The following is a 16240-nucleotide window of genomic DNA, read 5'->3' as shown; positions in this document are numbered from 1 at the left end:
AAAACACATTATCCTGGATCACAATTATATTCCATGAAGTAAGACAATTCCATACACAGACAGAACAGGAGCCTGCTTCAAACCAGAACATTACAAATTATATTTTGCACATAAAATACATTTACAAAGATCAGCATACACAATGCTGAGATTTTCAAAGCAGCCTAAGAGATCTGGATAAACAATTTCTTTGACCCTTATCAGCCACCTATGGATTTACGTAATTTATGTAATTTCCAGGGAGGATTTTGCTAATTTCTTAGCTGTTTTGGAAAATAACTTTAACGCAGCTGAATAATGCACTATCCATTTTGTTATACAGATAACTTTCTATATGCTTAAGTCATTAATCATTACTTTTTCTCACAGTTCCACAATACTCCTTCAGTGGTCAGTGTATATGTAAAGACTCCTGGCAAGATTATTTCTAAACAACGGGTGAGAAAACATCATCAGCATGACTGATACACAACTCTCGCTCTCATCTATGAATAGAGCTGGACCTGAAAAGCTCAATAGGACCATTTTCATTCAAAATTGAAACATTTGACATGATTTTGCTCATTTTGCTCACATTTTGTTTCAGAGGAAAACATGGAAAAAATTCTCTGAGAGTGCTGATATGTCTTGTTTCAACATTTTTGGAATGAAACTTTTCAATTTTTGTTTTGAAATTTTTTAATTTTATTATATAATAAAAAATAAAAAATAAATCAAAATAAAATGAGATTAAAACATTTTGATCAATCTGAAACAATTTTTTCCCCAAAAACTTTTTTTCAGAGAGAATTTCAAAATTTTAGGGGTCTGCACAGAAATGAAAACACATTTCAAAATCTTGAAATCCTTTGTGAAACAAGAAAAGGAGTACTTGTGGCACCTTAGAGACTAACCAATTTATTTGAGCATGAGCTTTCGTGAGCTACAGCTCACTTCATCTGTAGCTCACGAAAGCTCATGCTCAAATAAATTGGTTAGTCTCTAAGGTGCCACAAGTACTCCTTTTCTTTTTGCGAATACAGACTAACACGGCTATTCCTCTGAAATTTGTGAAACAAGTGTCTCCTCCACACAGCTCTATCCAGGAACTCTGCAAGCTCAGTCTATGGTCTGAAAAAATGCCTGAATTATATTGCCAGCTGGATACATCAGGGCTATCTCACCCACAGCTTTTGGAAGACCTATGTCTTGTTTTGGGTATCAGACATTAATAAGCAGAGGCATTAAAGTGGAATGAGTCTGTTTGTATAAAAAGGATTAGTTCCAATACAGTGAGTTATTTTAAGAATACATACTGGTCTCCCTTTTTGCTAGGACTTCTACACAAAATCACATCTGATGTGATAAGCAAGTTTCCTCCCCCTGCCTCTGTTACACCATTTGTACCCATGGTGTCTTTATTCTGTGACAATCTCATAACAGCAACACATGCCCTTGGAATCTCAAAAGCCTCATTTATTGTAAATTTTTCTTTGAAGGGATTTCAGCAGAGATGCTCCATTGCTTGTTTGCAACAGCAAAATTGCTGATTGGTTTTAGCTAACACGACCAAATTATGCTGACCTTGCATGTTATATATGGGTTGCCTGCAAAGAGGAGGACTGACTTTAAATTGGCACAGCTGAGCTTTAAAATTCTTAGTGGTGCTAGTACTGGCTATATTTGACAACTGCTGCTACAGGCTAATATTGATGATTATCTACCATACCGTCCTCAAAATCTTTAAGGATCATCACATTTTAAGCTGACAAGTGACGTGCTGGACTCTATGGTATAGAACACAGACCCGTATAAAAATCCAGCTCACTTTATATCACCTCCCTTTTAAAAATATTTTGGGAGGAAAATATTTTGAGACTATAACCTCCCCTTCTAATTTCATTTGTCAGGGTGTGTGTGTGTGTGTGTGTTTTTTAGCAGGGTATTTTACTATATTCCTGTACGTAGTTTTCTTTTGTTCTACAATGTTGTGTGGTATGGAAACAGGGCAGGAGCTGCTCCTGTCTTCCCTTCACAGGATGCAGGAAGAGGCCAGGGAGATAAGGTTGGAAGAGCACACTCTCTGGGCCTTGCAGAACCTGGAACTGAACCTGTTATCCCTCAGTCTCAACGTTCCTTGGTTGTCTAGCAAATAGCTGTGAAACCAACTGGCCAAACATGTGTCCATCCCCCTCTTGGGGCAGGTCCATATAGAAGAAAGAAGCTTTGTACCGCTACCAGTTACTCCATCAGTTCAAGTGGCAGAGGATTGTGCTGTGAATCTGATTATCCCTGCTGATGGCCATGTTGGGAGTCAATATAGTTCCATATGATAATTTTATTTTATTTTTTTTAAGATCAGTTAAAAAAAACTTATGAAATTACAGTAAAAAACCTGTATTAGAAGGTCAGACAGACTGTTCAACGAATGGCAGCTATGTTTATCCTCATCGTTCAATGTGAGGCCCTATGCATTATTTATTGCACACCATCCAAAGCCTGCACTTAGTACAGAATTATTTAATTTCCCCAGGAGTTTTTCTATGGTGTTCTCAACATAACATCTTAGTTCTTTACAAACATTAATGAACTATCTTCACAACCACGGTGAGGGGTGGGGATATTATTATCCCAATGCTACACTTGGGGACTGAGGCACAGAGATTAAGGCCAAAATTGTCAACTAATTTTGGTTGCCCAATCGGAGATGCTTTGGGTCTGATTTTTCAGCGTTCTTAGCATCTTATCGCACTTTATGTGTTCAGAGCAGAGCTCCCACTGTCCCGAGTTGTAGTTAGGGACGCTCGCCACTTTTGTAAATCAGACCCCAAATACCCAGAAAATGAGGACACATGGTGGCCACCTGTGCACATTTTAGTTTAGTGACTTGCCCAGCACCATAAAAGAACTCTGTGCAAGTGGCAGGGATAGAATCCAACTATCCAGGGCACCATTCAACAGACAACCTCTCTCTTTGTGCAATCCCCTGCCTCATTCACTACACATCTTTCAACTTCTGCAACAAAATGACCCACGGTACTATGGGCAAAAGCCTCCTTTGCTACATAACCCTTACTCATCACCAGAGCAGGTACATTCTGTGCAGTGAATGAGGCAGGGCTCCAGTGGAAAAAAAAAAAAGTATGTGATCATGTAATTAAAGACCACTGTAATGGCTTCATATTGGGGGGGATCCAATTAAGGTTGCACAGAAAACATTAATTCTGGCACTTCTTAGCTTCGGAATGCTTGACTTTGTAACCTTAATGTACTTTTTAAAGTGATATGAAACTGTATCAGAGCTATTCGGTAATAAGATGCAGTAAACCTGTTTTATTCTTAATTACAAATGTGCATGACAACCTAACAATGCCTTTGAGTTATTTTCCCACAAGAGTGCAATGACAAAAATTAACTATGCATCAAACAAAAATTTCAAACTTGAAATTATGGATGGAACCTGGAATTTTCTTCTCACAGCATTAAGTAACGAACTATTAAAGCAATAATCTTTACAAAATTATTTACAAATGCTGAGAAGTATTACCTTTGGAAAATCCCAACTTTTGCGTAACAGTTCTTGCAATTTTAGATGTTGTTGCATCACTGTAAAGATACACTTCATCTACACTGTGCCAGTCCACGTGGTTGCGACTCAACTTGAAACTATGAACAGCTGTAGCAAAAAGGAACAAACCTTTATTTAAAAGTGTTAAAAAAATATGGCTTTAAAAAGCCAGGTAAGAGAGAGATGCACAAAGGTATGACTGTACTCTAGATTTCAATTTAAATTAATTTATAAAGGTAAATATTTCTTCTTACCTTTATATTTTGGATCTACCGGTCCATATCAATTGGGTAGTTCCTTTTGGGAATCTTCCCACACACACCCCCTTTTTTTTGGGGGGGGGGGAGTAGGGAGGAGAGACTCCCTAATGGAGAATACCTTTAGCTGAAAGGAAAACATGAATGCTCGCTCTCTCTCTCACACACACAAATTATGCCAAACTGCCCAAGAGCAAAAAGGAAAATTAAGATCCACATCCACAAGGTGAAAGTGTTTGCTGAAAGCCGTACCACTGATACACCAGGGGGGCTGTGGTGGATACATCTCCCAAAATAACGCTTAAGTAAGTTGATGCAGTGGTAGGTGTACACATGTGCCCATAATGTTACACTCATGCCATCTTTTTGTTCTGTTTGTACAGCTCCTAGGCACTGTGGGGTAATACAAACAAATAATGGTAATAATGAACATTCTTTCTGGGCTACATTACTAGCAATGAATGTTAACGCATGCAGTCACTTTGCAGACTATATAGTACTAAATTTATGAATGTTTTATGTATTTTGTGGACCAGTGATTGTAAGCTTCTCTACTGTGTGTGGGGGAGGGTTACCACTGTTCCCCCAAGAACTAAAAAATAGTGGGTGTGGAGGGGTGATTAATTCAGTCCCTGAGATTATAAACAGCTCCAGAGTACCACCAACCCCTGGGTGGTTTGCATATCCTGGGTCAAACTGTTTTTTCCAGAGACTCAAACAAAGAAGGGACTTCAGATATAAAAAGCTGAGCTTGAACAGACACGGGATCTCCTTTTTGCAGACAGGATTTTGGGTCTTAGGGAGACCCCCAACCCTTGCTGAAAGGGTGGAAAGACTTAGGTGGATCCTGGTATGTTTTCTAAGCGTACAGAAAGCAATAAACATTCCTATATGCTTTCTCTGTAATGCTTTTAACCTAGAATAAATTTATTTTTGCTTTGTGAAAGCTGGTTGGTAATTAGCGTACACCATTGCTGCCCTTGGAGAAAGGTTAACCATAGCTGCTGGACCTGGGTCAGATCTGCTGGCGAAATCACAGTGAGATGCAGAGGGACTGCACCCTGAGTCTGGAGGGGAAGAGACATGAAGGAGGCAACGGCCAGGAAGCCCAAAACCTTGATGAAGACTGAGGGGTTGAGATGGTGGTGATGGGGATCAAAGATGCAGTTAACCCTGAAATAGGGACATATATAGTAGCAGTTATGACAGTGGGGAATTGCCAGTGAAGTGCCAACAGCAGCGAAAGCAAGTACTATATAAGGGAAAAAACACAGAGAAAAGTCTCAGTCTTTTCAAGACAGGAACCGCGAAAAGAGAGATGGTAAAATGAGTTATGAACAGCTGAAAAAAAGTCATCTAATTGAGACATGCAGAGAAAGGCAACTCATTTCTGAAGAAAGGACAAAGGCATAACTAGTCAACTTCCTATACTCTGGAGGATCAGAAAAAAGAATGATTGTCTAGGACAGTGGTGAGCAACCTGCGGTCCGCATGCGGCCCAGAGTAATCTATCTGCGTGCCGTGAGACATTTTGCTGATGTTGACCGTCTGCAGACACAGCCCCCCGCAGCTCCCAGTGGCTGCAGTTCGCCGTTCCTGGCTAATAGGAGCAGGAAGCAGCAGCCAGCACATCCCTGTGGCCTGCTGCTTCCTGCAGCTCCCATTGGCCGGGAACAGTGAACCGCAGCCACTGGGAGCTGGGGGGGGGGGGGGGGGGGAACGACTATGCCTGCGGATGGTCAGTGTCAGCCAAATATCTTGTGGCCTGCAATCAGATTACCCTGATGGGCTGCATGCGACCCACAGGTTGCCCACCACTGGTCTGGGATCACAGGGAACATCCAGCCCGCCGTCAGAGAGTCCAGCAGGTGGGGAAAATCTTGGAGACACTAGAGGGGATCAGGGAAGAGGCTGACAGAGACAGCAGGCACGTTCCATCCAGAGCGAATGCACCACTGCAGCAGAGATACTGGACAGATCTCCAATTAGAGCAAGAGAAGCTGGATGGGGACACAGTGTGTCTGGAAACCCAGCTGCTTGCTGGCAGGAAAAGAGAGAGAGAGAGAGAGAGAGCGCGCGCACGCACAGTCTGGGAGAACCAGCATCAGCACAAGAGGGAGAGAAGGACAAGGAATGTCAACAGGAGCTTGAAATGGAGAGACTATGCCAATAAAACACCGATCCAGTAGGTGGAACCAGACCCCACATACGCAGTGGATGGCACAGACTCCAAATTATTTCCTCGCTTTAAAGGAGAGGATGATATGAATGGGATATGAATTGAACAAGGTGGGGCACAAGGGTATGGTATGGTGTCTGGCTCCACTACTGTCAGGGAAGGTCTTAGGCACTTTCACCCATATGGACAGAGGGTGATAGAGATAATGGGGTCTATAAAAGAGAGTTTTCTTGCAAAAGTTTAAATTGACCCTTCTCCCACAAGGGTACAGAAGTTCAGAAAACAGGGGATACGAAGTAGAAGGAGGTTTCAACCTGGATTAGGGGTTACATCAGAAAATGGAGAACTGGTTGTGAAGTTACAACATGCAAGTGATCGATTTCCTTGGCTACACCAGGGATTTAGACTACTGAGTAGGTACATGGAAGGGTGAAATCAGAGTTAATTCCAGCCTAGACAAGGCCTAGGTCTTACGGGCCTATGCAAGGAAGCTACATTTTCTGGAGAGGCAAGAGCAACGGCCCTAAGCCAAACAAGTACGATTTAGCAATGTTACCAGCCCACAACAAAGAGCGTGGCCTGAACTCAAGTAAAGCAGGTTTTTTATGACAGGTGAAGAGGTGTCCTCTGTTTCCTATTTGAGGCCACTGAAGAGGATTTCTTTCTGCTCTCATGAATTCATTCAGGGAAAGGTTGAACTATTATGCCTTGAACAGTTACACTTCACGTTTAAGTCAATTACATTACAAAACAGCTACACAGAAATGAGCATTCATGCCTGTTCCTGCTGCATGACTTTTGGTCTCATTGTCAGGGTATGTGGAGCTAATGCCATCTGATGATAAATTAAGTCAGCACAAAGGGCAGCAATGAATTAAGAGAGGATGAAAACATACCCATGATACAAAACTGCTTCACGGACAAATAAGTGAAACTACATAGTTGCTCTGAATTGGCAGCTCCAAAGCACAGAAAAATAAGTCTTAATCTGACACTAGACAAACAGAAGCAGAAAGATTTTTAAGTGGCAGAAAAAATAAGGAGAAGGTATGTGGATTTAGGGTGACCTTTGGCACATATAAAAGGCCACTTTATATAATCATTCAGTGGATCATTGAATGACACTTCCATTTAAAGTTAGCCATTGTAATCTTAGGACTCCATGCTCACTTTATTTCTAAGAGCAGAGATGAGACCGTGTCCAAGGATCTCTGCTTGGAGATGAGAAGGGAAAGGAGGGCTCTATGCCATACTTCTCCTTCATGACATCACAGAATTCCCTGTGCTTGGGATGTGACTCTGAGTTGGAACGAGGCTAGGAAGACTAGAAACAGAGGCAGACAACTTTCCTAGGTATCTCTGTGGAATTCTTCCCTCCCCAAAATCCACGATCACAGAAGTGTATATTTATTGCATACCAAGTCTGCAAGAACTGATGCTGCTTCCAGGTTCATGTTGTGGAACATCACACTGCAGTGAGTCCCTGGGGAAGCTGGGGATCAACTTGGAAACGTGGTCCCCGCAAATGCCATTATGTTCAGGCACTGTAGCAAGCTGGGATCTGGGTTAGGCAGCAGTGCAGTGGTAAGGCACCCGTTGGGGAAGTTCCTTGCTTTTGGACAAATGTTGGCTTGGGCTAGCAGAATCCTTGACCTCTTCCTGGGACCAAACCCTGCCCTCCTAATGGCAGGATTCCACAGAAACTCCACAAGGTTCTACTAACCTACTTGGGTTATGGAGAATGGGGACCCCAACATTTGCTGCTACATTATTCTCCAAAAAAGTATAAACTGAATGGTACTTTGTTTGCTTCCCAGCTGTCAAAGAGCAGCTAAGAGCCACACTTACAAGTTTTGTAAAAAGCAAGCAAAAAGTGCAACAATATTTCTCTGCATATTTAGCACTGGATATAAGAAACTAATGTTAAAGATTGGGGCCTATTTTCATCATGAGCAGCATGCAGAACTACCACTGACATTCACTAGAACTGTATGAGTCCATCATGTGAGAACACAGTATATTTCCTTATATCTGTTGAGTTCAAAAGTTAAATACCTTTTAAAATAAATATTTGAAAAGCATCTGCTCATTTTGCACTTGCTAACCAGGACCAAAGTGTAAAATGTATTGCTTTTTATTTCTGCTGTAAAAATCTACAAAAATCAATCCAGATAACTACAATCCCTGAAGTGCTGTAGCAATTAATGTAACAATTGTGCAAAAAGGAAACCCTCTTTGGTCAGATCTAGTATCCAAAGGAGGGGGACCCTTTAACAAATTTACTTTTAATCTTTATGTCTGCATGTTCACACATTATATATTTATTTTTAAAAATGTTTCATGTTGGAACTTTTGTGGATAATAGTAACACAGGCTTCATTATCAACCACGTGCAACAAGGTGAAGGAGATGCAGATGCGTTATGAAATCTAGAACCAAATTCTCCTCTTCAATACATGCATGATTTCCTACTGACATCAGCAGGAATGCCACAGCATAACCAGGAGTAAAATTTGGCCATTTGTCTCGACAATTCTGAAGTCCTGATACATAAAGTTGAGGCTAAAATCTCTGCTGATCTAAAATGCAGTTTTATTTTTAAAGAAACAGAAGTGTTGCTATTCAACCTAAAAAAAGACTATTGTTCTTAAGTAAATAGGGCTGTTCTACATTGTTCTCATTATTTACATTATAGCTCAATTTATTCCTCGGCATATCAATTTGTCAGTGTCACAACATACCACCTTAACATCCACTTTTAATTCAAATGCATTGAAGATCACAATTGCACATGTTTGGGTAAACCAAGTGTTACTATTAGAGTTATATTTCTTGTATGCAAGTAAAAATGCAGAACAGTACAATTATTAAATGATTACAGACCCAATCCCACAAAGATTTACTCATGTGCTTTACCTTACATACTGCAAGTAATCCCAAAAAGACTTTTTGAAGTCAGAAAGGCCAACATTTATGTTCCTCAGTTTCCCAATTTTTAACATGGGAATCCTTGTTTATATTTGTAAAGAGCTTTGAGTCCCACTAACGAAAAGTGGTACACGAGAGCTAAATATTAACAGCTTGTATTCAGAGATTTGCATTTTGGGCTCAATTAAGGAAAATGCAATTAAAGAAGTCAGAAGGGCAATATTTTTGTGTGCCAAATGATACAGTCTTTTGGGTCAGACATACTTAAACACATCTATATCCAGGGTCACCCAGATCTAGGAGAATACAGGGACAATTCACAATAACTTCACAGCTACCATCTAAATTTAAACTGTAGGTCTAGGGTTGGATTTTCAAAAATTCACTCAGTGTAGGGTTAACTCTGCTCCCCGTGAAGTCAACAGGATTTTACCATTGCCTTCAAAAGGAGCAGAATTAAGCCAATGCTGAATGGGACTTTTGAAAACCTACCCCTAATCACTAATGGTTCTTAAGGATCGATCCTGTTTATGAAGTGCACTGATTTACATCATGTGAATTCAATTACTTAAATTACAAGTTTCTTTTTCTGACAAATAATGTCCTGATCCCAGGTGCAACAACCTCCCCTTTCTCTTTCAATTCCCTGAAGCCTCACTTCAGATCAGCACTGACTCCCATTGCAAAATATTAATTTAAGAAAAGGAAAACACACATACAGTGCAACTAAGTGAAAAAACACACACACAAATCTACATTTTAAAATGTCAAAAACAATTTTTAAAAATGAGAAAATACGATGCATGTTACACAAAAAAGTGATGACACAAAAAAACCCCTCATAATTCTATCTAGTGTCAACCTTTCTTTCCTTTAGCTCCTATTTCTTCTGATATAATTTATCTCTAGGTCACATCTACTTGTGATTGTAAGCTCTTTGGTGTAGGGACCCTGTCTCATTGACTGAAAAGCTCAGAACATACTAACAGCGCTGCAAAAAAAAAAAATGCTTACATTTTTCATGATTGTCACAAACACCATAACTAAGTGCTAGCACAATTATATTGTTAGTTTCTACTTTTCTCTAAGAGTCACAATGCTTCTACTTTTCCTCTAAGATTCAAAGTGCTTTTTCCTCCCCTTCTGAGGGAAGATGACATAAATATGGCGCAAGAAATGGAAGCACAGAGAACTAACACATTTCACTGAAATATACAAGCTACAATTTAAAGCTTCCTAAGCCAGGAGGAAACAACAAGAAAGAAATCTACAATTACTGTACCTTGGGAACGCTTTCGTTTAAGACATGCAGCATCTGTACTCTCCTTATATCCTCTCCATTTGAACAGAGAAGGGAGGGAGAAGGGAGGGAGGTGGTAGACAACTAAAAGTAAAAACACTGAGCTTCAAAGTAAAATTTTAAAAAGGGGCATCATTTTTCTTTTCATTAGTATTATCACTGAAATGAATGGTCAGGTTTGGCAAATATTACTCAAAAATACTGCAAGCACATAATTTCTTTTTTTAAATGGATTTTGTTGCAAAAGTGTCAATTCATGTTAGCCAAGTGTTATTTCTTCAGTTCTCATAAAACAAACATTTATATCATCCTGGCTATGGCACATTTAACACCATCAGTAAAAGACAAACCATTCCACAACGTGATTATCAACCTCACTCAGTGCCTTTGCATTGGCACGTACAAAAACAAAATGTAGTATATTCGTGCAATGGGTAGTATGCAGGAATCTTAAAGGTAATCTGTAAACAATAAAAATGTTAGTAACTTTAAGGTCAGCTACTGGATGCCTCTCTCAATAGTATGAGGACACGGTCATCAGAAGGAAGTTAGGCTAAAATATCCTACTGTTTCCCTGTTTCGTAGGTCTGTAAACAGCTGCCTCTCACACAGTCAGACAGCACAGCATACACTCTGCTTGAGATATCCCTTCCATTCCTGAACAGCACTGGAGTTTTCCCATGGTGGTAAGGCAAGTCCGTCATTTTTGTAAGGTTTTCAATAGTCTCGTTTCATTCCTTCCAGGATATAAAGCAAGACTATTGAAAAGAAAGCCCTGGGACTACTCTTCAACATTTGATGGACTTACCTTACCCTCATAGGGAGGCACCAGTGCAGTTCAGTTATGGAAGGGACATCGTGAGAGGAATGAGAGTTGCAGTATCCACCAGGCAGGAAGTTAGGTGATCTGGAAGAAACTGCTCTCACACACCTGTGAAACAGGAAAACAATAGGTACCTTAAAAGTCAGTTTTGATTAACTGCTATTGTATTTATTTGGGGCTTCCAGTAGCTAGTCTGAAAGTGAGGCTCTCCCCAAAAAAGTGACTGTGTAAAAATGGCGGCATCTTACTAAGTAAAACTGTTCTGTGTGTATTCATTCAGTCGTATCTTCTTTCTTTAGTGACTAAGGGCCTGCCTACATGGTATCTCAGTCCACACTAGCTCAGGCGTAAATTCTAGTGCACACTAGCGTGTTGCACACTAACTAGTCCGTCTGGACCCTGCTTGCACACACTAAAAGTTCCCTATTGCATGTTAACATAGTACTGCTTGAAACAGGACTATATTAATTTGCACTAAGGAACTTTTGGTGAGTGCCAGAGGGCTCCACATGGGCCAGTAAATGTGCTAGATGCTGGTGTGCACTAGAATTGACACCCCAGTTAGTGGGGACAAGCCTTAAGGAAGCTTTCCCTTTTATTACAAAATTCTTTTAGCTCCAGAAAGCCAATATGGCGAAGAATATGTGATTAAATTCTGAGAGAATGAAATGGATTCTCTATTCTGGTTCCTGTATCAACAAAATCACTAAGTTCCAATTGCAGGGACAGGTAAAACTTCCACAACCCTACTGAAAACAATGGGCTGGATTCCTACTTTCACGTAGATCAGTATAAACTGGGAGGAGGTCCACTATGTGAAGAGAGTTACAGAGGTATAAAGCTGATGTATGAGAGCAGAGAATCAAACTCATAAGGGCTGCACTTGTGTAACTGAGGAGAGAATTTAGTCTGCAGTTTGTCGCTGCCTGGTGATTATACACTAGGCAGGAAATACCTGGGTTTTTCTTTCCCAGGTTGAATTTGCCAAGCTGGCAATTAAACAAAAAATCCTCCTTTAAAAAAAAAAAATTAGGGATGTCAAGCAATTAAAAAAGTTAATCGTGATTAACTGTACAATTAAAAAAGTTAATCGTGATTAATCACACTGTTAAACAACAACAGAATACCATTATTTAAATATTTTTGGATGTTCTCTACATTTTCAAATATAATTGATTTCAGTTACAACAAAGTGTAGATACAGTGCTCAGTTTACATTTTTTATTACAAATATTTGCACTATAAAAAACAAAAGAAATGGTATTTTTCAATTCTCCCATTGCAAGTACTGTAGTGCAATCTCTATCATGAAAGTTGAATTTACAAATGTAGAATTATGTAAAAAAAACCTGCATTCAAAAATAAAACAATGTAAAACTTTAGAGCCTGCAACTCCACTCAGTCTTACTTCTTGTTCAGCCAAGTTTGTTTACATTTGCAGGAGATAATGCTGTCTGCTTCTTGTTTACAGGTTTCAGAGTAACAGCCATGTTAGTCTGTATTCGCAAAAAGAAAAGGAGTACTTGTGGCACCTTAGAGACTAACCAATTTATTTGAGCTGTAGCTCACGAAAGCTTAAGCTCAAATAAATTGGTTAGTCTGTAAGGTGCCACAAGTATTCCTTTTCTTTTTGCGAATACAGACTAACACGGCTGTTACTCTGAAACCTGTCATTATGCAAGGCACTGCATTTAGCAGTATGGAGTGGAAATCTATCAACTGCATCCGATGAAGTGAGCTGTAGCTCACGAAAGCTTATGCTCAAATAAATTGGTTAGTCTCTAAGGTGCCACAAGTACTCCTTTTCTTTCTTGTTTACAGTGTCACTTGAAAGTTAGAATAGGTGTTCTCATGGCACTGTTGTAGCTGGCATCACAAGATATTTACGTGCCAAATGCCCTAAAGAGTCACATGTTCCTTCATGCTTCAACCACCATTCCAGAGGACATGTCTGTGCTGATTAAGGGTTCTGCTCAATAACGATCCAAAGCAGTGCGGACTGATGCATGCTCATTTTCATCATCTGAGTCAGATGCCACCAGGAGAAGGCTGATTTTTTTTTTTGGTGGTTCGGGTTCTGTAGTTTCTGCATTGGACCATTGCTCTTTTAAGACTTCTGAAAGCATGCTCCACACCAAGTCCCTCTCAGATTTTGGAAGGCACTTCAGATTCTTAAACTTTGGATTGAGTGCTGTAACTATCTTTAGAAATCTCACATTGATACCCTTCTTTGCATTTTGTCAAATCTGCAGTGAAAGTGTTCTTAAAAGAAATAACATGTGCTGGGTCATTATCCGAGCCTTCTATAACATGAAATATATGGCAGAATGCAGGCAAAACAGAGCAGGGGACATTAAATTCTTTGGGGGAGAATTGTGTCACAAATTTAATTAATGCATTTTTTTTAAACGAGAGTCATCAGCACAGAAGCATGTCCTCTGGAAAGGTGACCAAAGCAAGAAGGGGCATATAAATGTTTAGCATATCTGGCACATAAATATCTTGCAATGCTGGCTACAAAAGTGCCATGTGAACGTCTGTTCTCACTTTCACGGGACATTGTAAATAATTAAGCAGGCAGCATTATGTCCTGTAAACGTAAAGAAACTTGTTTGTCTTCACGATTGGTTGAAGAAGTCGGACTGAGTGGACTTGTAGGCTCTCAAGTTTACCTTGTTTTGTTTTTGAGTGCAGTTATGTAACAAAAAACACAACAAAAAAAATCTACATTGTAAGTTGTACTTTCACAATAAAGAGATTGCACGACAGTACAGGAACTCCTCACTTAAAGTTGTCCCGGTTAACGTTGTTTTGTTGCTGATCAATTAGGGAACATGCTCATTTAAAGTTGCACAGTGCTCCCTTATAACATTGTTTGGCAGCCGCCTGCTTTGTCCACTGCTTGCAGGGAGAGCAGCTGGTGGAGCTGGTCGGGGCTTGGAACCAGGGTGGACCAGCAGCCCCCCGTCCGCTCCCCGTGCGGCAGCCGCCCAGCAGGCTATCAATTGCTGGCAGTTCAGCTGTCCCTCCCCCCCTGCCGTGTGCTGCTCCTGCCCTCTGCCTTGGAGCTGCTCCCGTGAGCCTCCGGCTTGCTTAGAGTGATTTTCTGCAGCTTTGATCCAATAGAAAGGTACTAAATTTGTACACTCTGCTTATTTTCAAGTTCAACTTCCAGCCTTACTCCCTTCTAATTAAATGTGAATACACATGAAAAACCATCCATCCAAAGATCACAGACAGTGTCACAAATGCAGTTAATATTAAACGGTTAAGTGAAATGCTTTAGAACAGTGGTGTTCAACCTTGTGGCCCAGGAGGGTGAAGAATTTTTTTATTTAATTAGAAACTGAAAATGTGTTCTCTGAACCATGCCCTGCATTTTGAAATATGTTTGAATTACCTCTATCTCTACAGGGAGCAAGCTAGGAGGGCCACCCTATCAACTGCCTCCCTTCACTTTACCTGCTGCCCCAAGAGTAGCTCTAGTCTGAGCCAGGAACACACGAGGCAGCTGCAATCCCTTCCCTGTTTGCCACACCCCCACAGGTCAGCTCCTCAAATGCAGGGGAGGAAAAAGAAAGTAGCTTTAACTTGTGCCAACTGGCTATTGTTTCTAAGGGACCATCTGCCAGCTGAACCCAGCTGGAGCACGCCATTGTACAGCCACTCTTCCCATTCCTCCCCTCCAACCAATACGCCCCATGTCAACCCTTGATATGCCCTGTACACCAGGAAAAGGACCTAGGGGTGACAGTGGACGAGAAGCTGGATATGAGTCAGCAGTCTGCCCTTGTTGCCAAGAAGGCCAATGGCATTTTGGGATGTATAAGTAGGGGCATAGCGAGCAGATCGAGGGACGTGATCGTTCCCCTCTATTTGACATTGGTGAGGCCTCATCTGGAGTACTGTGTCCGGTTTGGGCCCCGCACTACAAGAAGGATGTGGATAAATTGGAGAGAGTCCAGCGAAGGGCAACAAAAATGATTAGGGGTCTGGAACACATGACTTATGAGGAGAGGCTGAGGGAACTGGGATTGTTTAGTCTGCAGAAGAGAAGAATGAGAGGGGATTTGATAGCTGCTTTCAACTACCTGAGAGGTGGTTCCAGAGAGGATGGTTCTAGACTATTCTCAGTGGTAGAAGAGGACAGGACAAGGAGTAATGGTCTCAAGTTGCAGTGGGGGAGGTTTACATTGGATATTAGGAAAAACTTCTTCACTAGGAGGGTGGTGAAACACTGGAATGCATTACCTAGGGAGGTGGTAGAATCTCCTTCCTTAGAAGTTTTTAAGGTCAGGCTTGACAAAGTCCTGGCTGGGATGATTTAATTGGGGATTGGTCCTGCTTTGAGCAGGGGGTTGGACTAGATGACCTCCTGAGGTCCCTTCCAACCCTGATATTCTATGATTCTAATTGCAGGCTACCAACTCTATGCCTCGTAGGGATTCCCCCATGCCAGGGGAATCCCTACAAAGGGAATTGTGAATGGTTTTATCTACCTTTGTGCCACCTGAAGCCAAAGAACAGAACAAAGAATCTGTGCCAAATACTGACTGTGACCCCTTGACTTGAAATATATTCAGCCCTCAGGTCAGACACCACTGCTCTTAAAAAAACCCAAAAACATGTTTTTTCTGTTTAAGATCTTATCTTAGCAACACATTTAGCTTTAAGACAATAGATTTACTTTTAAAACCTGCCAGGACCTGAGTTCAGGTTTCTGTTTCTCCTACAACAGCTGCAGACATTCCACATAGACCACTAAAGAATATAGCTCTCTGCACTTGTTTTAGGTAAACTACTGGATAAAAAAACCTAAACTTTAACTCTAGCTCTGGCTAGTATGTAAAGGAAAAAGTGATTTCTGAATTCTTTGTGTAAAAGTGTATTTTAAGTCCACCCTGCAATTTAAGTTGATGATTTAAGATCTTGTAAAGTGTTTTGTACTCACTTCAAAAGCATTTTTTCAGTTGAAGTACTGCTACATAAAATAGCAAATGTGAAATTCTGATACTATTTTAAATTTTTTCATTTCAGCCTTCTTCAAGAATTTCGGTAAGTCTATAAATAAAGCTACTGGGTACATACAGTACAAGAAAAGCCAGTGTGGGACCTTTAAGAAAGCCAATATTTCTAGAAAAATAATCTGAGATATAAACACAAATTCTAGCCATGATTAAAGAGACACTGAAGGTTTTATTTTAAA

The 16240-nt window shown here is 40.6% G+C and overlaps 1 protein-coding gene across 2 annotated transcripts in view; it reads right to left on the bottom strand.

The window, feature by feature from the left end:
• DDHD1 (DDHD domain containing 1) overlaps positions 1 to 16240 on the bottom strand; it is a 117977-nt gene that overhangs the window by 73542 nt on the left and 28195 nt on the right. Inside the window, exons 3-4 of one of the 2 annotated variants that reach the window (XM_048853328.2) lie at positions 10194 to 10295; positions 3527 to 3655 (exon numbers count right to left, since the gene is read on the bottom strand). In XM_048853328.2, coding sequence (XP_048709285.2) covers positions 3527 to 3655; positions 10194 to 10295 — 231 coding nt within the window. The remainder of the gene's footprint in view (positions 1 to 3526; positions 3656 to 10193; positions 10296 to 16240) is intronic. The other variant, XM_048853329.2, reaches the window with a different exon arrangement.

This window comes from Caretta caretta, chromosome 6 (assembly GCF_965140235.1).
Source record: "Caretta caretta isolate rCarCar2 chromosome 6, rCarCar1.hap1, whole genome shotgun sequence".
Classification (NCBI taxonomy): domain Eukaryota; kingdom Metazoa; phylum Chordata; order Testudines; family Cheloniidae; genus Caretta; species Caretta caretta.
Note: the sequence above shows the minus strand (reverse complement) of the source record. Positions and strands in the feature narration are given on the sequence as shown.